This window comes from Cololabis saira, chromosome 19 (genome assembly GCF_033807715.1).
Source record: "Cololabis saira isolate AMF1-May2022 chromosome 19, fColSai1.1, whole genome shotgun sequence".
Classification (NCBI taxonomy): Eukaryota; Metazoa; Chordata; class Actinopteri; order Beloniformes; family Belonidae; genus Cololabis; species Cololabis saira.
The window spans coordinates 16,193,420-16,221,285 of NC_084605.1; the positions used below are offsets into that span (position 1 = coordinate 16,193,420).

At 46.1% G+C, this 27,866-nt stretch overlaps 1 protein-coding gene across 1 annotated transcript in view; it reads left to right on the plus strand.

Annotated features, from left to right (window-relative positions):
- Nucleotides 1–2,755: 2,755 nt before the first annotated feature.
- The window catches only part of LOC133419557 (PH and SEC7 domain-containing protein 1-like), a 117,973-nt gene continuing 92,862 nt past the window's right edge, over nucleotides 2,756–27,866 (plus strand). The window contains exons 1-3 of the mRNA XM_061708774.1: nucleotides 2,756–2,884; nucleotides 20,589–22,832; nucleotides 24,722–24,839. Of these exons, the coding sequence (XP_061564758.1) occupies nucleotides 20,832–22,832; nucleotides 24,722–24,839 (2,119 nt within the window). The 5' untranslated portion in view covers nucleotides 2,756–2,884; nucleotides 20,589–20,831. The remainder of the gene's footprint in view (nucleotides 2,885–20,588; nucleotides 22,833–24,721; nucleotides 24,840–27,866) is intronic.

Genomic DNA, 27,866 nt, shown 5'->3' on the forward strand with positions numbered 1-27,866 from the left:
ATTAATCGTTAAAAAATCGCGATCTCGATTCATGCTTGAACGCGATCTCATTTCCAAATGACGACGATTTAAATTTTTTTTGTTTTTATGTTCAATGTCAGCTGTTACAAAGTTGATGCCAGTCTTTTATCGGGCACCGTCATATTTTTTGTAACGTTTACCTTTTGTATCGGCAGCTTCTTAATAGCAGCAAAAGGCAATGGGGGGTTCATCCCAGCCAGAGGAATAATTTGTTGCCTCAGAACTACAGGATCTGTTACAAGTCCCCTTTCTGAAAGGGTGTTCAACTCAGGGAGGAACAAATATTGTTCCAAATTGTTATTATTGTTTAAATTATTCAAAGGTTTGTGTAAAGAAGACAAGAGATGTTTATTGTTATTATATTTTTGTTCAGCTGTTGCAAAGTTAAAGTAATAAGTGCAATAAATTTTATATTGGAAAAAAATCGTGAGAGAATCGTGATCTCAATTCTAAGCAAAAAAATCGTGATTCTCATTTTGTCCAGAATCGTGCAGCCCTAGTTGTTGTTGTTGTTGCTGCTGCTCGGTTGTTGTTGTTGTTTGTTGTTGATCTGTTGTTGTTGTCGTTGTTGCTGCTGCTCTGTTGTTGTTGTTGTTGTTGTTGCTGCTGCTGCTCTTTCGTTGTTGTTGTTGTCATTCTGTTGTTGTTGTTGTTGTTGCTGCTCTGTTGTTGTTGTTGTTGTTGTTGCTGCTGCTCGGTTGTTGTTGTTTGTTGTTGATCTGTTGTTGTTGTTGTTGCTGCTGCTCTATTGTTGTTGTTGTTGTTGTTGCTGCTCTTTCGTTGCTGTTGTCATTCTGTTGTTGTTGCTGCTCGTATGTAGTGGGCGTCGGGTTGGTGTGTTCGGGGGTATTTTTTTGACCGACTCGGGGAGACGGGAGCCGACTTTAAGCCCAATGTCGGGTTGGTGCGTCCTGGGACTGAGAAGTCCAGTTTCCTGAAGCATGAGAGAGGCGCCGATCTGTACTACAGCTGTACGGTGGTGACAGGCCTCTGTACTCCGGTCCATGTGACCAGCTGAACGATCACCTGCAACCTTTAGCTCCAGTTGGCTATTTTTGCAACAGCGGAAGTTGCAGTCGCAGTAATCTGTCCAAAAGTAAAGATGTTTCCATCTGTATTCTTCGAAATCGAGATATTCTTCTTTGTTTTGTAGAGAATTCTCGCAGGACGAGATTCTTGTATAGTTGTGATTTTAAGAACAAGAAGTCTACTGGGATGACATTTCGTGGGAATTACACTCATTTGCAAAAATAAACCTGCAGAGACACCATGCTGTTCAGTACGGAACAGTATTAGGGCCAGCCATGAGAAAAATAAAAATAATATTTTAGGAGGAAGAGAAAAAAGTCGAAATGTTGAGAAAAAAGTCAAAATTTCGTTAATAAATTTTAAATGTTGAGAAAAAAGGCGAAATTTCGACTTTATTCTTGAAATTGTATTTCAACATTAATCTCGACATTTCGACTTTTTTCTCTAAGTGCACAATAAAAAAAAATCTTCCCCACTCAAATATTTTTTCTCCTGCATGGCCTTAAAGGTATTGTGACATAATTTTTAACACTATTAAAAGTCTTGGCCAATATCCCTCAAATGTGTCTAAAAAGGTGTAACAAGAAAAACTTCACTCCAGTACTCCATGCCTGGCTTTTTTTATGACGGTGTTTTTTGCGCAGTGAAAAACGCGTCCTTTTCCCCCTTTCCTGTCAATCATTGCCCCGGAGAGAGGATAGGTGCACGGGCAGGGAGCTGGGTGGAGGGGGCGGTGATTTAGCGGACCTATACGTATAGGTCCACCACCCAACCAGATGTGCCGTTTTTGCATAATTATGCAGAAACTCCCAGAAAGCACACAATACACTGAATGTTAAAAGTTCGTTTTTTTGGGTGTAATTGATGTCAAGACACCCAACAAAACACAAAAAATCAAGAAAAATTGTTTTTTCATGTCACAATCCCTTTAACACTCTCCCGTATGTCAGGGTTTGACATTTCCCCCCAGTTGGTTTCTGTTCTGCCCCGCCTGTGTCCCATCTTCCCTGATTGTCTGCACCTGTGTCTCGTTATCCCCTGTGTATATCTGGTCTTGTCATTCCCTTGCTCCTTGTGGTTCCGTACTGTGTTATCCTCCATGTGTCCTGCCTGTTTTTGCTCCAGTTTCTTGATCCCTGTTTCTTTTTCATTTCTTTTTCATTCAATCATTTTAAAAGGACTCTACGTGATAAAAGACTTCACATGGCCAAACTTTTATTTTTGTTTAGATTTAGATTAGTTATGTTTTCAAAATAAATGCCAACATGTCTCATGCAAACTTTTGAACAGAACTGTGTTGTTTCCGACGTGAGCGAACAGCAGCTCATTGTTTCATGTGTGGAGGAGCAGTTCACACACCCTCCAGAAACCTCTTCCCTGCAGATCAGACCTCATGTTCCCATCCACTCACATCTGCTACTTTTATTTTGAACTGTATCTCTCATGAGGGGGGGGGGGTCCAGATTGGGCTGCAGCTCAGTGCCTGTCAACACTTCCCGCCCCCTCGACACTCGTTCCTCCTCTTGCAGCACCTTCCCCACCCATGTTAACCACTCCACACTGACTCAGCATGTATGTGGAAGGCGGAGGGAAGGGGGGAGGGGCGGGGCTACGTGACTTCTGCCTGCTAATAGGATGAGTGTGAATGTTGCTGCTGGGGAGGGAGGCTGGCTGTGCTGGTTAGACAGGTCTGCACCGACTGCTCTGCTGAGAGCGAAGGAAGGAGATAAAAATGAGAGGGAGGGAGGACGAGGCAGCAGAACGGTTGAGGATCAGGACGGCTTGTGGGAGGTCTCGGTCGTGTATGGATGCAGCAGCTGGGAGAGGCGGAGAGGTGAGTGAGGCTGAGGTGGGACGTGAAGGAGGGGGCAGGAAAATGTGTGTCTACTACAGATGTAGCTGTGCGTTTGTGGCTTGTGCTGACGATGCAGAGTTGATAAATAAACAAGCAGTGAGGTTCTCACGATGATCCAGATGTGTGTCATGGCAGCAGAGACAGGTGACACCTGCACAGAATCAGCTGGAGCAGTAGATGTGTTAATGCATGTGGGTGAATGACACGGTGACATGTGTGGAGTTGTGCAGGATGAGTGGCTGCATCTTGATGTGGAGTCGGGGTGTGTGGGCATGTCAATGCACGCGCTGCCCTGTCAGCGTGAGCTGCTCCACTATGAAGCAAGGTAATCATTCATTTTAACCCGCTATTGATCAGTCCTACCTATGATTATGCCGTCTTTCTAGATTTCCTGATGAATGAATCTTTGCACCAGAAAAGGTGTGCATTGCTGTTCTGTATATGTTTGAATGGAGAACGTGTCATGACGTGATTTTGATGCATTTGGAGCAAAACTAAAATGCTGCTTACACCATATAAATGTTTAAAATGTTCCTCTGAGTTTGGTATCTCTCAGGGCGACTAAAAACTAACTTTCTTTTCAAAGAGCAGCCTCTCGCGACACAACTGTCCAAATGTACAGATCCTGTCTTAAACCCTGTTAACTCGATATCGAATGTGAATGAAGGGAAAAGTTACAGCTGCTCAGCTCATGAGTCAGTTTTTGATCCTACTTGAGTTCTGACGTAACTAAATCTGGGAAGCTTTTATTATTAAGTCAAACCAATTCCCGGTAAAGCACACACTTCCTTTCATTGCTTTTTCAGAGACTGAGCCTCCAAATCCATGAGCACGCTCACCCGATGTGTGAGATGGGCTGTCGTATATATGAGTACTCCTCGCTAGAAACGGTGTGAAAAAGGGTGGAGACTTCAAAAAAACATTAGAGTAGGACACAATATTGAGGGTATATCTCCATCATGAATGAACTTCAGCCAACCGAATAAACAAAAGCAATGAAAAAGTAGACACTTAATGAATAAAAGCCGATGGGGGTGAAACAGACTTTCATGTTTTGTCAAAAACCGAAAGCTTGGAACCTGATCGCTTGATAATTTAGCTGTCTTCAAGGGTAAAGCGCGCGTAGCCATAAAAGAAATGGGTTATATGACCAAGGAGATATATTCTAGTGTCATGTGTTGTAAAAGTTAAGATTTTAACATCATTTTTTTATGCTACCCCAGCCGATGACTTGGAAACAGAGCTGACAGCTGTTGTGGTTCCACCTGTGGGCGTACGGAACCGCTTCTACAGTCCTGCACACACAAGCACGCAAGAACTTGCATGATGCATGAACGTGAATTATGAACCCATGAGCACGGCTATAGACAGATTAGTGATTTAAATGTAGCTCTTTTCTTCTTTGTTAGCTGGAAGGGAGCTGTGCAGTAGAGCCCTGCGCGGGACTGTTTTCTTCATCTCGCTCCCGCTGAATTTCTGACCCGCAACGTGTGTGTTACACTCCCGCCCGCATCCGCAAAACTCTGAGAATTGATGCACAATAATAGAGATGCATTCATTTTGTGTCTTCTCTCGTCCCGCAAGAGAAATGTCCCAGACAAATCTATCTGATTTAATGTTAACATGGTCATTGTGGAGCTTGATGGATAATTGACAGTTCATAGGCACCTGACCGAAAGTTGGATGCAAGTCTATCATTGTCATCATTGCCCAAGCTATTTCCCCTTTCATGCACACATCAGTTATGTGATTGAGGTTATAGCAACAAGAGTAGGCTGTGAGTGGCTCAAATAACACTAATAAATAACATAAAATAAGCAAAGTTAACGAATGGAATGAATTAATGTAACAAATGAATCACTTGGTCATTATATTGCTGTGGAGGAAGATAATGCTGCTGACCGACTGAGGTCCCAATCCCTGCGTCTCTCTTCCAAGATGCACTACAGACACTAAACACAGTTTCTCCAAATATCTGACTTGCCTTGCTTTGTCTTGACCCAATCCCAATGTAGCCCTTTACTGTGCAGCATGCAGCCGTTATCCAGACTCTTGGACCCAGAGCTGCTCACACACTAAGGATGCTATGTAGTGTCTCACATGCAGCACTTTCAAGGTGGGACTGTTGTGCAGACTGTTTTGTACGTGAACTGCCCTCAGGTGCAGCAGCAGGACATTTCAGTTCAGTGCTCCTGTTTCTCCTTGAGAGGTGGCAGCAGAGGAAAGGCCAAGGGGAGATTAGCAGAGTCACATTTACACTAGCAGGGGTTCAGACCAGAACCTCTAACAGGGCCCACCGCCTGCTCGGCCCCTCAGCCGCCGTGTCCACGATAACAACCTTAGACTGAACAGATAACACAGACGGCCACGAGGTGGCGCTGATGTGCATTTGTTGTTCGTAAATGGCCGGCAGCATACGAGGAGATAAAGAAGAATGCAGAAAAAGAAGAAAGAGAAGAAACAATGAAAACACCTGTGTCAGTGATGGCTATCGTGACATCACCCCTAACCCTAACCCTAACCATAGCCCTAACCCTAACCCTAACCCTAACCCTAACCATAGCCCTAACCCTAACCCTAACCCTAACCCTAACCATAGCCCTAATCATAACCATAGCCCTAACCCTAACCATAGCCCTAATCATAACCATAGCCCTAACCCTAACCATAGCCCTAACCATAGCCCTAACCCTAACCCAGGATGGTGGTGAAACTACCTGGAACTGCTAATGTTGAGGGACATCCTGCCGAGGATTCGGTACGTCAGCATGGTCCTGAAAAATCGTTGTATGTAACTCGGTGTTGAATCGGTGCTGATAGGTCATCCTGCAGACAGGAAATGATGTTCAGCCTTCGCTCGGTCCCCTCCTCTTCTCTTCCATCACCACCGGCATCACATCTGCACACAGAAGCACAGCAGCCATCTCCATGTTCATGGTTCTTTGGTTTGCTGTCTGCTTCTTTTATTCTATTCTTGGTTTGGTAATAATAATAATAATAATAATAATAATAATAATAATAATAATAATAATAATAATAATAATAACACATTAAATGTATTTAACGCGCCTGTCAGGGCACTCGAAGTCACCTTCACAGTGCAAAGGACCATATAAATGCAATAAATCAGAAATATAATCAGGAATCCGCAGTAGCCTAGAGGGGGAGAAATTAAAGTGAGTAGGCCAGTTTGAACTGGTGGGTTTTTAGATGAGATTTGAAGATTGATAGTGAGTTCATGTTCCTGATGTCAGGGGGGAGGGAGTTCCAGGGACGGGGGGGCAGAGCGGCTGAAGGCTCTGGACCCCATACGGGACAGACGGGCAACGGGCACAGTGATGCTGATGAGGGAGGCTGACCTGAGAGTGTGGGAGGGTAAGAGGGTAACAGCATGCGTGTCATCAGCTGGCATGGCGGTACTGAGCTGGATCTGACCAGGACACTGTCATGGAGGAGGCCGGTGTCACACTTCCAACATCCTCCTCTGATGTGAACCAGCAGCTTGTGTCCAGACACGGCTCCCCACTGATAAACAGTTAATAGGGGTCATTAAAGGTAACAAAGCCACTGATATTTACGCTCAACTGTGTCTCTCCTCATCTTTCCTGTGACTGGTTCGGTGGCCTGCTTCTTCATGGGAGTCTGTCAGGCTCAGGTGGGACTGCACTGCTGCAGAGCATGTCTCACCTTCAGTTCTTACCTGCTAACTCTTCCTGGGTATATCTCCCCTTAAACGGGACGCCGTGTAATATTTACATGCACCTCTGAGGGCGGCAAAGTCTCACAAACCTGTTAAAATGTACAGAGAAATAGTCTCACCATGAAATGTATTTATAAGGAAGACAAAGAGTCACTTTTTTTCACCAGGAGGCTGTGCGTAATGATAGAGATAATGATGAATAACATATTCACAATCCTGATCAGGACGTATTCTTTACAATATCATAGAATAAATAAAACGCCTCCAGGTGCATGCTGTGTTTTACAAACAGGACATTTTCTCTGATTTTAAGGCCAAGTATACTGAAAAGCAGCGTGTGACCACTGGTGGAAACATCAAACTCTTCCTTTGCCACCGATGACCACTGTCCAGCTCCAGTAACACGCGTCAACAATGCTGGAAATAACCCTGCATTATCCAAATATTCTGCAGACGCTGCAGTCTGTCCCTCTCAACCATCATTGATCATTTTTTGGGGAACGATCAAGTGAAAGAGTTCATCTGAGCAGTGCTGCAGTTTGTGAATATTTTAACTAACAGGGTACGCTGTACAAAACACTTGTTTCCTGTATAACCTGCAAGATCTGAAGTTACATCTCAGAGTAAACAAGAGTGAGCCTGTAGAATGTGTGGAGCTAGCTAGTGATGCGTTGTCTTGTATTTGTGGAGCCTGTCTGTGGGTGAGTCCACGCTCACTGAGTCATTGTAGTGAATGGAGGAGTTGCCAATGCTGCGCTCCCATCTTTCCTCCACTAATAACCATTTCTTCATCTCTCCCCTCTCACACGCTCACACTGCCGCTGCTTCTGCATGATTCAGAAGACCTGTCACTTTTGTCTGATTGCACCTTTGCCTGCAAACACCATCGTAGGACAGGCAGTGAGACACAAAGAGTCACACTCATAACAGCGCTAACACTTGCTCTCTTTAGATCCAGTCAGTCCTCTTCAGCTCGGCTTAGTGTGTTTTGATGCAGCACGGCTCAAGCCGGAAGTTTGAATAGCATGTTGTAGGCGTGACAGTTTGGGGAATTTGCATATTGCTTTCCAAAAATAGCTTATGACATAACATGATATGTGTGGCGAGTTCCTGCTGCGCTATGGGTGCCTCTGAATATCCCTCACCCGACATCAACTCAACACAAGCCTCGTTAATCTCTTGGAGGCTTTATACATTGCTAAACTGCACAACTTGTCATGTTGCTGAAATCATTAGTGCGCAGCCCCAGCAGCCGCCACGCTGAGAGCTAATATTAGCACAAGCCCCCACCCACGCTGCATCACATCCACCGAGCTAATATTAGAGCTGAACATGCTGCCTGGGCTTTAATCACCTGTGTCATTTAGCTCATAAAGCAAACGGCCCGGGGAGCTCACACATATGTTTTCTGTGTCCTTATCTCAGCTTTATGACGGAGGGGGACAGCGAGAGAGTGAGCCATAAGTATTGATTAGCTTTGCCTTTCTGTTAGAGGTTCAGACAAGGGGCTCTTCCTTTCATGTCATGAGATGAGACTTTTTTGATTCCACCGCTGGATCAAAGGTTTCAATTTAAATTAAATTTACAGTATATTTACATTTAAAAACATTCAAAATACTTTATTTATCCCCAAAGGAACATTAATTGTCGCAGTTAATTTAAGTCCCTAAAAACGAGTTTTTTTGCTGTGGACAGGAAGGATCTCCTGTGGGGGTCTGGAGGATCTCCTGTGGAGGTCTGGAGGATCTCCTGTAGAGGTCTGAAGGATCTCCTGTGGAGGTCTGGAGGATCTCCTGTAGAGGTCTGGAGGATCTCCTGTGGAGGTCTGGAGGATCTCCTGTAGAGGTCTGGAGGATCTCCTGTGGAGGTCTGGAGGATCTCCTGTGGAGGTCTGAAAGGACTCCTGGTCTCCTGATGGGAGACCACCGGAGCTGCACAACACTTCTCAAAACAAATCAAATATTCAAAATCAAATATTCTTCAAATGTAATTAAAAAATGAACGTAAAAAGGTATTTGCCCATCTTCGCACAAATTAATGTCCAGCTAACAATAATAAGTTCACTAGACGTGCAATTGTTCCTGTAAATACCTAATCCTGTAAATACCTAAATAAATATTACTTAGTAAATACATACTTTGAGTGGGTCGTAGCAGTTTTGGACAATAGAGGGATCTTGGGTTCATTTAAGGAAACTATTCAAATGGAGAAAGCAATAGAACAAATGAAAGCAGCTGCCAAAGTGTAAAGGTGTAAAATTACTGTTGTTAAAAACTCTGTTTTAATTATATCAAGACTTTTCTTACGAATTTATGACAGTGTGTGACAGGTGCCGGGGACGACGAAAGAGAGAATGCATTTACAAAAATAGTCCCTATATTATACTGAAGTAGCTCTCTCGGGCCGGGTCGGGCAGATGGGAGGTGGCTAGGGTCTGTTTCTTGAGCATCTCTCGGTACAGGGATGGTGTTTTAGCATGAATCTGGGAAATAAGGGTGACTCTCACAGCCCGGTCCACTTTGTTGACTGATTTAATCTTAAACTGCTAAATGTCTTTACTTCACTGCCCTTGTGTTGTTTAACGTTCAAACCCAAAGAAGCAGCATCACTATTATTAAATACAACTTACATGAACTCTGAAAGTGATTTTGCATCCCACAAAAAATAATATTTATTTTACTGTAAATGATAAAAAAGATCTGTTAAATCTTATTATCATTACTTTTCTGGGGTGGGAGCTGATGATGGGAAGCTTATTTCATCTCAGCCATCTAATCAAACACAGGCTTTAGGAGGATGCAGCAGCTGCAGGTACAGTAAAACCCAAACCACAAGAGTGAGAGTCTGTTTAACGCTCTAAACCTCAAGATAGTGACAGAAAAAAGATATTTATATATCCAATGTCACTGGAAAGGCAATCCCATGTTCTCCCAGGGTGCTCCTGATTAATGATGACTCTCAGTTACAGTAAATTACAATAGAAAGAAAAAGTTGTGTACCTGGCAGGATTAACAGCCGCTAAAAAATGCTTGCACTTCGATGGAAATCACCACACGATCTACCAACAATGTCACTGGTTTAATCTGTTTATGGACATTCTACATATGGAACTTTCAGTGGCAAGATTTCATGTTGCGGGACCAGTAGCGGAACATATCAGAGCCGGGCCGGTTGCAGTCTGGAGCATCTCGTCTCATGACCTCCCGTCTGGCTCTAGGCTGCAAGAATACCCGTCTCATTATCATAGCCTACACATGCCCAACAACAGGGCTTACAAGCATTACCAGATGTAAGAGCAGAACATAGCCTATTAAAGATTGTGAAAGATAATTCTCAAATTTTTTAAAATAATACAATTTTTCTGAATAATTATGTTTACTTGCAGCAGGGTAACATATAATTTAATGTCCGCCCCTATGACTCGATTGTATTTATCAGCACCACAGATAGCGGAAACCCACTTCATATAATGATATAACATGACAAAGTCCAGCAAACCACAAGAACAACAAAAACAGCCTAATAAGTGACATCCACTTCAACTAATGACAGTAGTGTAGTAAAATTGTCACGGCGGCCCATAAATTCACATACAAGTTCAAATTAATTTTGAAGTATTGTGTCCTACTCACCACTACTTGAAGGTACTCGCCCGGGGACATGGGGGATGAAACGCTGCTAAACAACGTCAGGTTCATCTCCCACAGGAGGAGGATTAGGGTGAACAAAATATGCGTCTAGCTTGGGCAATTTGGCTATTTCTTGCTCCTTTTTTTCTTTTTCTTTGCGTTTTATCGCTCCACTTTTGTGTTTCTAACTCCCGCTCATGTTTAGGCTGTAGGATTACTGCGCTCTATTGACAAGTGGTCGATGATGACGTATGACGTTGATAGACGGCTGTTGATGATGAACGATTTTACCCAAAATATATTTGGAGATTATACTTGCAATTTTTGTTTTAATGTTAACTGTGAGTGTGAAAATCTCAGCCGGGCCGGGCTGGGGGAGTACCGACCCCCAGTCCCCCCTGAAGCCCTGCGTGTGTGCGGGACCCAGGACATTAAAATATGGACACATGCCATTGAAAAACTGAAAGAACTGAATATTGACTGAACATTTATTAATTCTTTTTTTTTTTTTTTTTTTTTTTTAATTTATTTATTTTTTTTGCTTTTCTTGTCTTGCTTGTTTTGTCCTGTTGTTGTGTTATTGTTGTCTTGTTGGATCGCTACAGGGTGGGTGGGGGTACGGGTGACTTAAAGGTGCTATACAATTGCGTCCAAAACTGTTCGATTTAATTGTATGCATCAACAAAATAATAAAAAACAGTTGATCACAATAAAAAAAGAAAAAAGATATTTATGTATGATGGCCCCAGAAGAACACTGCAGAAAACAACAACACATTAACACCACAAGAAAATCAAAGGAAACTCATCACTGTAGGAAACATTCAGGGTTACTGTACCAATATATAAATAAAAGTAGAATTTCAACAAGAGGCCGAAATGGAAAAATAAAGCAGGATAAAATAATACAGTGAAACACAATGTTGAAACAGATTTCCAAAGACAATAGTGATTGCACCACTGGGCCTTCATAGAGTTATTACAAATAAATAAATAACCTTAAAAATAATCCCAGTTGAGGCCTCGTAACCTTTTTATAGTAATCCTGCTGGACATTTGTTGCACCGTTTCAGTGTTTTCAGTTCATCATCAGAGAAGAAGGTCACCAGTTGCCATGTTGACATTAGATGGCTCCTTGTTGCTGCAAATAATAGCTGATGTTGGTTGAACTCCTCGTTGAGTCTTGTCTGAGGACGTTGGGTCCGCTCTGGCATTTCTGCTGCTAAGACATCTTCCTGTAACTCTAAACTCCCGTCACTCTGGCTGAGCGCCAGCAGGGCTCTCTCTTTCAGTCATGCACACACACTCCTCCTCCGTCCTGCTGGCCAGTGCCTCCGTCCCTCTGCTCCCTCTCTCCTCACCTGACTCCTGGCTGGCGTCCAGCGCTGCTCGCCTCAGTCGGAGAGTGAATTAGTGCATCCAGGGGCAGAGATGGAGTCCGGGCTCGTTCGCTCTCTGCAGAATCGATACCTGCCAGCATGTTACTAGAGACGTCCCCTCGGTGGACAGGACACTAAAATATTGAAGGTGGAAAAGACGTCAGCTTTTTCAAATATATTTTATGTAACTGAACATATGATAGATATAACTTTTTCTTTGCCTGAGTTATTTTATTTTTACCTGACAAGCTGATACGACATGGTCCTTGGACCTTGGTGAGGAGAGTTAAGGCTTGACGATGTCTCATCACTGAGCAGTCCCCTTCTGCGAGCTCCTGTGACTCGACAGACCCCCGTCAGAGTTAATCATCCAGCATCTTGATCCCCACTCAGCTTTACATAATGGGTGTGATCCTGTTAGTGGGCCCACCTGTAATCTGATAGGCCCCTGAAGTGCCCCTGTTCTGTCCATCAACGGGCAAGCTAAGAATTTGATGATCACTGCTGCAGTTCCACCCCCAAACTGTTGGTGGCGCCTGTTGCGTCAATACAAGTGAATAGAAGAAGAAACAGCTCAGTGCACTCAAGGTGGGAAAAACAGATTATGGTAGACGTTATTGGACAGTTTGATTTGGAGGGAGGGTTCACTTCCTTTTAAAATATTAGTGAATTACTGAGTTACTGAACGTAACGTAAGGATTGCGTTTTCATTCTGCTTCCAAAGAAAGAGGATGATGTTAAATTCTGCCAGTCAGCGGCGACCACATTGAACTTCAAACTACACGGTAACACCGTACTTTGGTGAGTGAAATGCTCTTGCTTATTTTGTACAGTAAAGTTTAGGTTTGTATTAAACTAAACTGTAACTAGCCAACATTAAAACTGTTGGCTTATAAAATGACCAACCACACTAGCTACATTTGTGTTAGGGCTCGGTTGGCTGGGCTTTCCTCCGCGGCCCGGTCGCACTGGGAGCGCGGAGTTGGCGCAGTGTGTGTCGCACTCCGGCGGACAGCGGCGTTCAGCTGCAGCTCGTCATCTCATCTATGGGAAAGTTAAAGAGCGGGGTTGCCAGTAGCTCCAATCGAGTTCGTTTTGTTTGTTTGTTTAGTTGTTTGCTTGTTGCTGTGTGCCTGGTGATTTTTTTGTACATCTCTCTGTGGATTCCCTTTGGGGGGTTTTTTGGTTTACAATTAAACTACGCCGTGTTTAACCCTGTCTGGCGTCGTGTGCTTGGGTTCAAAGAAAGAAATCCATAACAATTAAGTTGCAATTCGGTTGGTAGGATAGCACTTTGACCTGATTGTTCAAAGATTAAGAGATTCATATTCTATGTTAATCATAAACTGCTGTGTTTGTCGGGTATCCTGCTGGATAATGCTTATTGAATTGTCGCCAATTGATGTTCAGTCAAGCAGCCCTATTTCTGGATGAAAATGGTGGTAATACTGTTAGCCCCTGACGGTTACATTTGGCCCCATAATGGCCCCTGTTTCAGAAAAATCCTAGAACCGCCAGTGCCTCGGGGGCCCTCGTGTCCCTGCTTAAACACACTCTGACAGACTTGGTGGTGTCATTACCAGACCTGTGCAGCCCTTGATGAGTATTGATAACGATCATTAATTGGAATCAGGTGTGTTGAGGTAGGGAAACATGTCAAACGTGCAGGACCAGGCCCTCCAGCACCAGGCCCCCCAGGACCAGGCCCTCCAGGACACGGCCCTCCAGGACCAGGCCCTCCAGCACCAGGCCCTTTTTAACGTTCACCTTGGTGGTAGCGACTGAGATTAAAAGAAGGCTTAGGCTATTTACACCCGGGTGCAAGTACTGATGCGTAGGCTATATACACCTCCTACCAATATCAATGTAAAAAAAAAAAATCCATCAGCTCAACAGCGATTGACAGGTATTGACACCACTTTTGATAAATTTAATCTCTTCAAAATATCTTACAATGACATAAGAGCAAAAATTGTTCATACAAACGTGTGAGAGCAGACGTTTCGCCTGGCTCTATTGTTGGACATGGTTCCAATTCTAGAGTGGTGAACATGCGCATGGGCAAGTGAAAAAGCGCCTTCTGTTGCAGACACGTTGGTGCACATGCGCATGGGCAATGCATTTGTTTTCATATGTCAACAGGGTGTGAATAGCTCAGCTAGTGGGGGCTTGCTATTTGTACCCTGGTGCAAATAGTCACTCTGTTAAAAGAAACCCCCCGTCGGACAAGACCTGAACCGACTCGTCTTTTTTCATTGTAACCTCCCTCTTCATCAAATTTACCTGCAGCAAAATATGTCTGGTCCAGATGGTCACCTGAGAATGCTGAACGTATTATATGGCGCTTTTCCACTAGCACCTACTCAGCCCGACTCGACTCGCCTCGGTTTTGCGCTTTTGCACTAGGGGTCTAATGTGCCGAGTAGATACTGTTCTGTATCTATTCTGCCGAGGTTCTAAGCGGCTGAGTCGGGCTGTATCTGACGTCATCACACTAGAGGCCACCGATTGGTCGGGGGGCGGGGCCGTCAGATGTCTGAGTCAGAAGGCGGAAATCAGCGAAAGAGCGACTTGCAGCTTCTTGTTCATTTTATTCGACCAGCAACGGTAGCAGAAGTCTGTTTCATGATCCAATTCTGAGGTGCAGATGTTCATAAACCTGGTGGCTGAGGAGAGAATTAAAAAGGGATGTAGACGGGTGATAAAGAACGACCAGATCTACCAGGAGCTCTGTCTCTTCATAGCTGCTTGCGGCTCCCAGCTGACTTTTCAGCAGCGCCGACACAAACCACATTTTTTTTTAAAGTGTCGCCGCTTGAAGCTTCTCTCATTCAAATTTTTTTACTTGATATTGAACGCAAGCCACAGACCCAGCAGCACATATATATCATCTCCTCCAGGTTCTACATCTTTAGTGTTGTTGTCTTCTTCGTTTACGTCACAGCAGCTTCGCTCCAACCCTCCTACTTCTGATCTGGGTATTGAAAAGAAACGAGGGCAAGGCGAGTAGAGTCGAGAAGAGGCGTGACGAGTCAGGGTGAGTAGGTACTAGTGTAAAAGCGCCAATAGAGTAGCTGATCCGCAGGGATCCCCTGCCAGGTAGCCCCCCCCTAGCTGATCTGAGGGCCGCTCCCACGACAGGAAGGTTTTCTGTTTTCTGTCCTGTACGGGTTCCTTAAGGCAACACTGAGTTTAAAAGAAGCGTGCTTTGTGGAAGAGAGGGATGACTGACTTTGCCCTCTGGAACAAAGCAGTAAGGACACCCCACCCGGTCGCACTTTGATCAAAACATATCAGGTTCTCACATTTCACTAACAACTAACAACCCTCCCTGGTGTTGCTGGAGAGGTTTATCTTTTCACACCCACCAAGGTGCAAACTGGCACCTCTGATTTGCATGTGCAGCAGTAATAATGTGTGAATCTCATGCGTGGTTGACGTGGTGAAGAATGTGTCATCTTACTGGCTGGATGCAGATTTACACCTGGTGATGGTTATGATCAAACCGGAGGAGGGGGGAATTACACCAAACCATCCAAGTACATCAGAAACAACTGAGAAAACATGAACGTGTGTATAAACGGTGAGATGTGATGAACACCTCGGGTAAATAGAAAATTCGCCTGCTTTTATGTCATGTTGTATGTTAACTTTTACTGGCTGCACTTATTGCACCTTATTTAGACATCCAGTAACTGTGTTTCATGCCCCACATTTACACAGCAGCCAAACATTTTACCGGGAAAGTATTGTAATAACCCCGGGATATGACTTTTGTACAAATTTGGATTTAAGGTGTCAGAGGTGACAAAAGCTTGAAAGGTGAAAACCTTAAAATGATATCAGATAGCTGATATAATATATTTAGCAAAATTATCAGCTCATATTTTATTTCTGCTGAAATCTGTGATAATGGCAAACAGAGCTATAATTGCAGCGAGAGATTTTGCCACAGTTAAGGATTTGTCTCTCAGTGTTTATGCTGATGTTGATGAAGGATAGAAAAATATGATTTACCACATATTTATTATTATTAATATTATTATTATTATTATTATTATTATTATTATTATTATTATTATTATTATTATTATTATTATTATTATTATTATTATTATATCCACTATAAATAATAATAATAATACGTGCCCAACATATTCCTCAGTTATTGACGTGCATTTGCAGAGGATCAAAATCCTCCCATGACCCTTGTGTTTGCTGAAATGTGGAATGTTCCTGGTTGTGAATGTTTTATTGTAGAAATCAGACACATACATGACACATGTTCTTTAGTTACTAGCGAGTACTGCAGGTCCTCACAGAGCAGAGGGGCCGTGCAGCGCTCCACTCCTGAACTAAGCATCCTTATCTGGGTATAAATATTGATAATAATCAATGTTGGTGCATGGTAAATCCTGCTTGTTTTGTGTGATTTGTAATGTTTATGATTGTTCATACAGAGAAAACCCTGAAAACATTTAGATAGTGATGTGCGTGCTGAAGGTTATGTCTGGATGTAAGAAACTTCAGCCCATAAAAACAAAGAACTCTGACCCATGTGGCAGAGATGGGGTCACTCCACATCTGCATGTATTGATAACTTCATTAATACCTTATTTGAGACAAGAGTGGGTGGTGATTGACGTGGCATCCCCAGCGACAGCGACACCAATGGCACTTTTCCACTAGTACCTACTCAGCCCGACTCGACTCGCGTCAGACGTCTGAGTCAGGAGGCGGAAATCAGTGAAAGAGCGACTCGCGGCTTCTTGTTCATTTTATTCAACAGGCAACGGCAGCGCAAAAGTCTGTTGGGTGATCCAACTCTGAGGTGCAGATGTTCCTAAACCTGGTGGCTGAGTCGGGCTGAGTAGGTACTAGTGTAAAAGTGCCACAAGAGGAAGGAGCACACTGGAGAAGGAGGGGGGGGGGGGGGGGGGGTGACAGTAGTGGAGCTCTGTCAGCTAGGACACAGGCTCCGACAGGTCCCAGGGTCTAGGGACAGGGAAGGGACTGCAGAACACTCAAGCTTCCAGGCCCCTGTATTTTTTTTAGCCAACAGATTTCTAAATGGATCTCACTCGGACACGTCCGTACTGAAGAGTATTATGGCTATGCAGGAGAAAAAATATTTGAGAGGGGAAGATTTTTTTTTATTGTGCACTTCGAGAAAAAAGTCGAAATGTCGAGAAAAAAGTCGAAATGTCGAGATTAATGTTGAAATACAATTTCAAGAATAAGGTCGAAATTTCGACTTTTTTCTCGAAGTGCATAATGAAAAAAAAATCTTCCTCCTCTAAAATATTATTTTTATTTTTCTCCTGCCTGGCCCTAACACTCCATACGTCAGTGTGCAGGAGATGTGTGAAACAACCAGTCCGCTGAACGTCTCCATCTCCTGACCTGGTGAAACCTGTCAGCCTGCTTAAACCTGCCCTTCGACACTTAGAGGCGAGGATCCTCGTTGTCCTTCTCACACCTTCCTCAGTCAATGGGACCCCGCCGAGTCCCGGGAACTGGACAAAGACCTTTAGGTGAAGTCCGTGGTTGGGGGAGAACTGACACGGAGATGTGAAAACGGCTGAATAAGAGTGGGACACATGAAGAGAGGAAATAAAAGGTTCAGACACGATGAGAAACATCTGAATGTCTTTTAAATGTGGATGGATGTCTGGTCAGTGACAGACGAACATCAGTGACCTACAGAGAAGCCGGGTGGAGTAATGACGGAAGATCAGAGACCCGTTAAGTGTCAGAGGCTGAAAGTACAGGTGAAATGGAGGCGGTTTGCTCATCACCGGCGCCAACTTACTGACACGTCCTCTTTGTCCTGGCGACTTCAGTCTTCAACACTCACATCGTCTCCCGCTGCTTCCATACGGCGGCTCCACTCTGTCGCTGCTGGCAGCAAGCTGGACCCCACCAGCCTCGAATTAGTTTTCTTTCAAGGAAAAGGATAGTGTCAGTGTGTGACATTTCCCCCAGTTTGTTTTCTGTTGTTGTGCCACACAGGTAGCTGATCTGATCAGTTATCGAAGGCTAATGATAATTCTATTAAATAATTATTAATAATTAATAAAGTCGACTATTTATCAAATTGAATTATCAAAATGATAATAATTCTCGTAGGGGCACCACCCCAGGGCCTTAATCCGGGGAAAGATGATAACTTAACAGCAGAAAATCAGTCTCATATGATTTGAATTATCCTGCATAACAGTAAATCTTACTATCACTTCCAGAATAACAATTGAAGGAGTGCAATTCGAGCTCTGGTTCTGCTTAAACAAATCAATTTGTGACCAAATCTTGCATGAAATAACAACAACCACTCATTAAAAATCAATCAGGATTTATTTACATACAGGTGTCAAAAGATGATAAACGCAACACCCCAAATAAACCTGATGGCAGAACTTAAGTATTATAAAACCATTAATTAAGAAAAACAACAATCAATAAAAATGAAATGAAAGTTAAATGCATGGAATGGAAAAAAGAAATCAAAGCAATAATAAAAATGATATCACGAACATGTACGGTTTAAAACATGGCTGCGGTGTTTAAAGAAGCCGGGGTATTTAAAGATGGCGGAACCCTCTTTAAGCCACGTGCAGATCTAGACCGGATGTTACTCCCGGTGTTTTAAACGTGACTACGGCAGAAAACAGCGCTTTAAAACGTGAATGACTAGCAGAAAGTGGTGACTACAAATTAATGACAACAGTCATGATGATAATGTAATCTCAGCTCTGAACACAGATTTAGCTCTGAAAACGTTCTTAAGTTACTGATAAACAGAGATCACGACTTCACACAGTTCTGAACCGCTTAGTCCCACTGATCACTGCTCGCGGGCTCACGTCTCCTCTGGGATCCGGATCGGGTGCCTGCGGGTTTTGTCGACTGGGTTTGTCCTGCTGGGGTTTCGCAGTCAGGTTCTCACATCACGTCCCTTCCCCTGAAACGGATTAGACAGCGGCGGGGCCGCCTCGTGCCGGGCCGTGGTTCCGGACCAAACGGAGGCTCACACGCATTCCTAGGCGCGGCGGGGGACCGGTCTCTCCTGCCGTGCTTCCCTGCTCGCCGGTCGCCGACGCGCGGCCCTCCGGGCCCCGGGAGAGCTCACGCCGGGCGAGACGCCGTTCGTCCGTCCCGATCACTGCGCGGTTAGCAGACAGGGGCTCGGAGCGGGGAGGGGGGCTTCAGTCGGAGCGTTCAGTCGCAGCTGTGTCCCGATCTGGTTGCCGGGAGCGCGTGGGCGTCGGGAGCTCGGATCTGTGAAACTTAGAGGACAGAGTTTAGTGGAAGCCGGAGCCTCCCCGGGGACCGCGGCTCCGACCGCAGGTCCAACGGAGCGGGCCCGATCCGATGCGGGCCTTACACCTCCCCCCAGCCGGGGGGAGAAAAGGAGATGGGACCTTTGGCCTGGAGCCAAAAGGACGTGTTGACCCCCCGGTTGATGAAGGAAAAAGAGAAGGATGAACGAGCAGCGCAGCGTTTTGATCCTACGCGCGCTGCGGTGACGTCATCGGTGCCTCATTGCGATTGGATGCGCGCCGCTTGTAGGCGCCACCCCCCCCACGCAAGGCATGCTGGGGGTCGTAGTTCATGGCCAGACGGCCATTTTTGGAGGCACATTACAGCCGATTTTCAGCTGAGCAGTTTCAAAGTTGAATATACACATTCACAAAATGTTCATACATTTTATAAGTTCAGAGTTCACATGAGCATATGGGCGGCGCCCAACACTGTTCTGCCCCGCCTGTCTTCCATCTGCCCTGATTGTTCACACCTGTGTCTCGTTACCCCCTTGTGTATATCTGGTCTTGTCTTTCCCTTGCTCCTTGTGGTTCCGTACTGTTTGCTCCCTCCATTTTTGGTTTCTGGAAAATAAACCCTGTTTTTTGGAACTCCTGCCTCTCACTCTCCTGCATCTGGGTCCTCATCCAACCACTCCGTGACAGATAAGATGTGAAAACTAGGATTGCATTGATGTGATGTTTTTATGATTTGATCCACATATTTCTTGGCTGAGTAATTATTTCCATTTCTTCTTGTTTGCCTCAGTTTTGCAGCATTTCACTATTTCTGGAATGCTTTATGATTAAATGTGACTGTTAGAGATGCACCGATCAGGATTTTGAGGGCTGATCACCGATCATCAAAATCATTATCTGCCGATCCCGATATTGCCGATCACAGCGTGAAATCCATAAATTCTTCAATATTGTTGTCTCATGTTCACAACACTGACATTGTATTATTAGGTATCAAAATTAGGAGATGAGAAAGTATCATGAATTGACCACTGTTTTATTGCAGGCTTAGGCAATGTGTAATATTTCACACTCTAGAGACTCTTAGAGACGATTTAGACTCATGTAGCTTACTAGCTTAAGCTTTCCTGTGATAATAATCATGTGTACAACACAACATGTGCACCAGCACAGACAACAGCAGATATTTCACTCTCTTAGAGTTGATACAAGTTGGAAACTATACACCTTAGTTTTCCTGTGGAAAAAGGAACAAATCTTAAAATAAAAAATTAATTGTGAGTTATTAAGGTTTGCTAAAGCTTTAGCAATAGCATTCGCTGCGTGTGAGGAAACTCTTGTGAGTGAAGTACAGCTCTTCACGCTAGAACTCCAAATGTCACTGGTGAAGCGACTGACACGACTGTCGTCCTGCGTGAGGGTTAGTGAGGGTTAGTGAGGGTTGGTGAGGGTTAGGGAGGGTTAGTGAGGGTTAGTGAGGGTTAGTGAGGGTTGGTGAGGGTTAGGGAGGGTTAGTGAGGGTTAGTGAGGGTTAGTGAGGGTTAGTGAGGGTTAGGGTTAGGGTTAGGGTTAGGGTAGGGTTAGGGTTAGGGTTAGGGTTAGGGTTAGGGCAGCAGAGGGTTAGGGTTAGGGCAGAGCAAGCAGGTCCGTCAGAGAACAGTGTGTGATGAGTATTTTGTGTCTCTTTCATTCACAGGTATGAGGAACACGGAGCTGCTGGAGGTTTGTCCTCTGCAGCCCACAGACACCCTGGGAGGTAGAAGAAAGACCCTCTAAAAATAACCTGAAATCCACCACCAGCAGAAAAACTACATCTAACCCGACTCTAAGAAGTACAAAAAGAGAGAGAGACAGAAAAGCAGCTCTCCTTCCCCCAGTCTGACTCTTGTCTCTGCTCCATTTCTGCTCCTCTGCCCTTATTCCGTGCCGAGAGGAGGTCATGTCCCAGTCTGGAAAAGTCCTTCATGTGTATGTGGAAGTGAGGTCCCCAGACCAGAACCGGGAGAGCAACGCAGGGATGACTCAGGGGCTTTCGGTTCAGGGCGGCCCTGCTGAGCTCATCCCTCCGCCGGCGAGCCAGGCGACCATCAGCAGGGCCCCTGAGCTCCAGCACCTCGGGGACGGCTCACCAAGCCAGTCCCAAGTCCCCCAGTGCCCTCCTCCAAACCCTGTCCAGCTTCAGCTCCAGCAGGCCGCCAGTTCCCCTGCAGCCACCCGGCGCTGGAGCTCGCCCCTCCACTCCTCACCAGCTTCTCCTCACACTCCTCCTGACAGGCAGCGCTCTGTGGTCACCTTCAGCTTCGTTGAGAAGTCCAACGTGAAGACTCTGGAGAGCCCGTGCAACTCGGTCAGGGAGGGGCGGTCCAGCTCTTCCAGCTTTCAGAAGTGTCTCGGCGACCCGGCCTGGTTTGAAAGTCCTGATTCATCAAGCAGCTCTACGCCCAAGTCCACCTTCCGACCTCCAGGGAATCACCAGCAGACATTCTCCCCCGGCCTCCGCAGGCCACACCTGGACCCCATCGGGAGGGCAGCCACTCAGAGGGCTGTGGAGGAGTTCGGCTCCCCTCTGCTGAGGATAAAACTGGCCCACGCACTCGAGCAGGCCTCGGCGTCAAGCTACAACCCAAAGACCCGCTGCCAGTCCCCGGTTCAGCACCAGAACACCGGGGGGAACCACAGAGGCCACACGGCAGATACGGGCCAGACTACTCAGTGGGTGCCTCAGACCCCCCCGTCGGAGCAGCTATCCTCCCAACCGTGGCAGCCTCCTCACGCGAGCCCCTGGTCCTGTGCCCAGCCTCACAGTCCTCTCCACTGGCCGGGGGAGAACCGGCTCAGGAGTCCCGGTACCAGAAGGCACATTCAGATGAATTCCCTGCCGCAATCTGGCAACAACGGAGTGGAGGGGATGAACCAGCTGAGTGAGAGGAGACCTTCCTCCCCGCCTCACGGCCGGGAGGGCCCCCGCAGGCCGGCTGAGGGGGCTTCCCCAGCATCTCCAGCGTCTACAGACACCAGGTCACCCTCACTGCACAAAGCTTCAGACAAGCAAACAAGCAGCTGGAACTCCGGGGAACCTCCTCCAAGTGCACAACAATCCAAGCAGATGCTGAAAATGAACATCCCTTTAAACAACCAACACATGCCAGAGACTGACAGCACAGACTCGCACCAGCCCAATAACTCTGGCACCGAGCACGAGCCGCACCAGCAGGAGGGTTTCCAGAAGCACCAGCACCAGCAGAACTCCCCCGCCCTCCCTTCACGCCTGCTCCGCCCTTCTCACCCGCCCACCGACATCAGCTCTCCCCTTCGGGATCCAAGGCTTTTTCAGCCGGAACTTCGAGCGCCAAACACCCCCACCCTGCACCGCCGTCAGCCCCCGCAGTACACGGGGGACTGCTGGTCTCCAGAGCCGGACCGGAGGAGAGACCTGAGCTGTTTCCAGAGGGCCGAGTGCCCGGAGCTGGCTCCCAGGCTCTGTGGGAGTCGGGGGGTTGAGGAGGCTCCCGTAAGCTGGACCTCCAGGCAACCATGGGGGGGACATGCCAAGAACAGCCCCACGCCAGGGTCTGAGCCCCGGGCCGAGCTGCCCCCCGGTCAAGCGTCCAGCGAGCAGAGCGGGCCTCCCAGCCCGAGCGCCCAGCACAAGCGGGCCGAGCAGAGGAGGAGGGAGATCCTCCTGCTGGGCCCGGTGGCGCTGGACTCTGCAGAGGAGGACGAAGGCTGCGGTGAGGACGGGGGGCAGCCGGGCCCACGGGGGGCAGCAGAGCTCCCAGAGGCGGAGCAGAATGGGACGATGGCGGGATCGTCGTCCCGGAGCTCCAGCGGGGTGACGGGGAGCCTCGGGGACCAGGACTGCGTGTCCCCCCAGTCACCCGAGTCCAGCCAGTCCAGTCACCAGAGCAACGAGACGGGGGCCGCCACCTCAGGAATACAGGTCAGCATCACCACCAGAACCGCACAGCTGGAGAATTAGTTAGACTTTTAGAAGAGATAAGCATTGTTCATTTTTTTTTCTTTCACTTTGTCTGCATATACATGGTTAATACCATGTTGGTAAAAACCTGAAGCATATAAATGCATTTTGAATATATGATATATATCATATATATTTATTTTATTAATATATATATATATATATATATATATATATATATATATATATACACATACAAAAATGTCATACATTCTGGATTCATTACAAATCAACTGAAATATTGCAAGCCTTTTATTATTTTAATATTGCTGATCATGGCTTACAGCTTTAGAAAACTCAAATATCCTATCTCAAAAAATTTGAATATTCTGGGAATCTTAATCTTAAACTGTAAGCCATAATCAGCAATATCAAAATTATAAAAGGCTTGCAATATTTCAGTTGATTTGTAATGAATCCGAAATGTATGACATTTTTGTTTTTTTAATTGCATTACAGAAAATAAAGAACTTTATCACAATATTCTAATTTTCTGAGACAGTCCTGTATATATTATTTTTATTTTTTTGTATGTGTGTATTTTTTTTATGGTTTTTATATTTATTTATTTATTTATTTGTTTATTTTTATTTATTTTTTAAATGTGAAGGGATGGGGGGTCGGGGTGGGGGCCGGGGGTGAGGGGTGATCCGTTGCTAGTCTAAAACTCGAAAAAGCCTTGGAGTTCTGTAAGAGAAAAAACAAAGACAGGAGAACAGGCAGAGACACAAGCAGCAACCATTTCAGGTCCCAGAGACTGAGTCAAAACTAGGCTATTGCGATTATCTGACCCCCAAAACTGTAGGGTGAGCAGGTAGGTGAGTGAGCAGATGTGTATGTCTGTGTGTGTGTAAAGCCAAAACGATGTTCTACCTGAACTGTAACTACAGTGGAGGACGGAGGGCACAACCCCGCCACCCGGGAGGACGTTATTTTTTTTTCTTTTAGGACGTTTTTAATTTAAACCGATTAAACCGAGCAGAAGAGGTAAAACACGTCAGAGGACACGCCCCCTTTCAGTCACCAGGCTCTACCAGCTGAGCAACATGAAAACACTGATCTGGGATGGAGTATTCAGGTGGATTAACACAATGCCAAGGAAGAAAGACATCAGCAAATGACTTTAAAGGAGCATGAGGCTTCTTTTAAGAAATGAGACTCATTAGCGCCACCCTTCGCCACGAGGGTCGTCGGGGGTACTGCAGCAAACAGCGAAGCCGGCACGGGAGAACGGGGAGAACGTGCATGCAGCGTCATTTGACGTTACATCCGCAGGACAGCGCGGGAAATTCGGGCCCACAATTGCAGCACATTTTGCAGCACACAGCCTGTTCAAGGCAACGGAGAGATACACTAGAGGGCTCATTCTTTTGGGTTTGGAACGCTTCATCTGGTATTATTACTAGAAAACTTAAAACGTATATGAATTTTTTTCATAAATCTTGCCTCAATCCTGCCTCATGCTCCTTTAAAGAAAGAACTGCTGCTGTCCATCATTCTGAGAAGTATTATGAAGCTATTTTTAAACTGTTTGGAGCAAAATTTCTAGAGTAAAAGATTATTCACAGTGCGCATGCCCCATGTTTGCAGCATCCCAGCGCCGCCAACAGGCCCGGCCCGTATTTTAGGTGTTCAGGCGTATTGAGAACATGCATGTTTACATCCTGAAAACTTGATATTGAAACAAGAAGGTGGTTTATTTTTTTCTGGTGACTGCCAGAGGTCCGTCACACGTCTGCCAGAAGCAGAGCTCCTCCAGAGAAGAGCAGAATGACGACTCTGACTCCAGCCAGCATGAACGAGGAGTCCGTTTGTCTCTGTTTTTGTCTAACCTGTGTTTGTCTGTGCAGACGGACAGTGGAAGTGCCGCCCCGGTGCCGTCGCTCCACTGTCAGAGGATTGCTCGCGCTAAGTGGGAGTTTTTATTTGGGACCCCTGCAGAGGAGGCTGCCAGCAGACGGGAGAAAAGTGAGAGCACTTTCAACTCAGTTCTATCTATTTTCAGCACTTTTCCTTTAATGCCTGGCCAAAGCTGAACACTTTTCTAACTACTTGGGTTTATTCTGCACAAATAAATGTCGAGGACAGAAGCACCAAGACCTGCCGTGGTAAATCTGCTTGTGTATGGTCATAGTCAACTCTTTCAGATGAAAATATGAGTCAATGCAGTCAGTAAATATGTTTTCTTTAAAAACCTTTGCAGTCAACAGACAAAGTCAAGCTTGTTGCAGGAAAAATAAATGACCATCCCTTCCCCAATTAAGTCTGACCCTAACTCTGAAAATACCCCGAACAAACTGATCCCAGGAGTTTGTGTCCTATCAGGATGGTGCTGATCAGGATTTCCTGATAATTTGTTAATTAGAATGTGGTTTTGTCTGTTATTGCAACTTAGACTGATATCAGATCACATTTTATAACAAATAAATGCAGAAAACCATTTCATTCCAATGTGTTCCCATATTTTCCTTGGGGCTGTATCTTTTCTATATGCCCGAGCTGCATCTCCTCATCCTACCCAGACTCCCTCACGTAACAAGCTTCCTGCGTGGCATCCTATTCTGAGACCACCGCAGGTTATTTTTATTTTCAACTGCAGGACTGCAGCCAAGACTCCTGCGCGAGGCTGGACGACTGCTGCATATGTATTATTGATACCAGCAATAGATCCGTTATTGCTTTTTTCTTTTTGACTTCAGCCACAGAACCACTTGTTTGGTTTTGGTGGTTGTTATCCGTCTCCTGGGGTCCGTTTCACAAAGCAGGTTTAGTGAAACTCTGTTAACCCTGAAATGAGGGAAACTCTGAGTTTTCCGTTTCACAAAGGGAGGTAACTCAAACCGGAGAAAGAGGAGTAACTCTAGCCTGTTTCAAAAAGAGAGGTAACTTAAGCTCTCGGTCAGTTACCGTAGTAACAGACTCTCTGAATCTAACCTGGTCGGGACCAGGTTTATCTCAATGAACCTCGAGTTTCTCTGTCTCCGCCCTCTTTCAGAGCCACACGCACATTTGATTTCCTCATTCATTCAGCCAGCAGGCGAGTTTTGGCGAAGTTCTGTCGTCTGTCATTAAAAACAGAGTCAAAATATATATTAGAAGTCCATTGTCACGAACACGGCATGTCCTTTTGATGAAGTCCCAATTGATGAAGGTGCAGAATGAATGCGCAGAGAATTAAATATTCGTCGGGAGATGGTTATCAGACCGCGTAATACATGTATATTATATATTCTCATTACAGGCAAAGCAATATATGTTAATCCTTTATTTGTTATAATTTTGATGATTGAATTGTTTATTGATTTCATAATATATTCAAATATATTCACCCTAGGCCGGAGGTCAATGATCGACTTTGTTGTCGTTTCATCTGACCTTCGGCCGCATGTCTTGGACACTCAGGTGAAGATAGGGGCTGAGCTGTCAACTGATCACCACCTGGTGGTGAGTTGGATGCGCTGGCGGAGGAGGCGGTTGGACAGACCGGGCAGACCCAAACGGATTGTGAGGGTCTGTTGGGAACGTCTGGCCGAGCCCTCTGTCAGGGAAGTCTTCAACTCACACCTCCGAGAGAACTTCTCTCAGATCCCGGGGGAGGCGGGGGACATTGAGTCCGAGTGGACCATGTTCTCTGCCTCCATTGTCGACGCGGCAGCTCGAAGTTGTGGTCGCAAGGTCTCCGGTGCCTGTCGTGGCGGCAATCCTAGAACCCGGTGGTGGACACCAGAAGTACAGGATGCCGTCAGACTGAAGAAGGAGTCTTATCGGGCTATGTTAGCCTGTGGGACTCCTGACGCAGTAGATAGGTACCAGCAGGCCGCGGCTCAGGGAGTCCTGGAGGCAAAAACTCGGGTCTGGGAGGAGTTCGGGGAGGCCATGGAGGAAGACTTTCGGTTGGCCTCGAGGAAATTCTGGAGGACCGTTCGGCGCCTCAGAAGGGGGAAGCATACTCTGCTGGCACCATTTATGGTGCTGGTGGGGAGCTGTTGACCTCGACTGGGGACATCGTCAGACGGTGGAAGGAATACTTCGAGGATCTCCTCAACCCGACTGACATGCTTTCCACTGAGGAAGCAGAGAGTGTGGACTCGGGGACATGCTCATCCATCACCCAAGCCGAGGTCACCGAGGTGGTTCGTAAATTCCTCGGTGGCAGGGCACCGGGGTTGGATGAGATTCGCCCTGAGTAACTCAAGTCTCTGGATGTCGTAGGGCTGTCTTGGTTGACACGTCTCTGCGACATCGCATGGAGGAAGGGGACAGTACCGCTGGAGTGGCAAACCGGGGTGGTGGGCGGAGAGTGTGTTCCAACTACAGGGGGATCACACTTCTCAGCCTCCCCGGGAAAGTCTACGCCAGAGTACTGGAGAGGAGAATACGGCCGATAGTTGAACCTCGGATACAGGAGGAACAATGCGGTTTTTGTCCCGGTCGTGGAACACTGGACCAGCTCTATACCCTCCGCAGGGTGCTCGAGGGTTCATGGGAATTTGCCCAACCAGTCTACATGTGTTTTGTGGATCTGGAGAAGGCATTTGACCGTGTCCCTCGTGCCATCCTGTGGGGGGCGCTCAGTGAGTATGGAGTCCGGGGCCCTCTACTAAGGGCTGTCCGGTCTCTATATGATCGGAGCAGGAGTTTGGTTCGCATTGCCGGCAGTAAGTCAGACTTGTTCCCGGTGCATGTTGGACTCTGGCAGGGCTGCCCTTTGTCACCGGTCCTGTTCATAATTTTTATGGACAGGATTTCTAGGCGCAGCCAGGGGCCGGAGGGGATCCGGTTTGGGAACCTCAGGATTTCGTCTCTACTTTTTGCGGATGACGTTGTCCTGTTGGCTTCATCGGACCGGGACCTTCAGCATGTGCTGGGGCGTTTTGAGGCCGAGTGCAACGCAGCAGGGATGAGAATCAGCACCAAAACCGAGGCCATGGTTCTCCACCGGGAAAGGGTGGCGTGCCTTCTCTGGGTGGGTGGAGAAGTCCTGCCTCAGGTGGA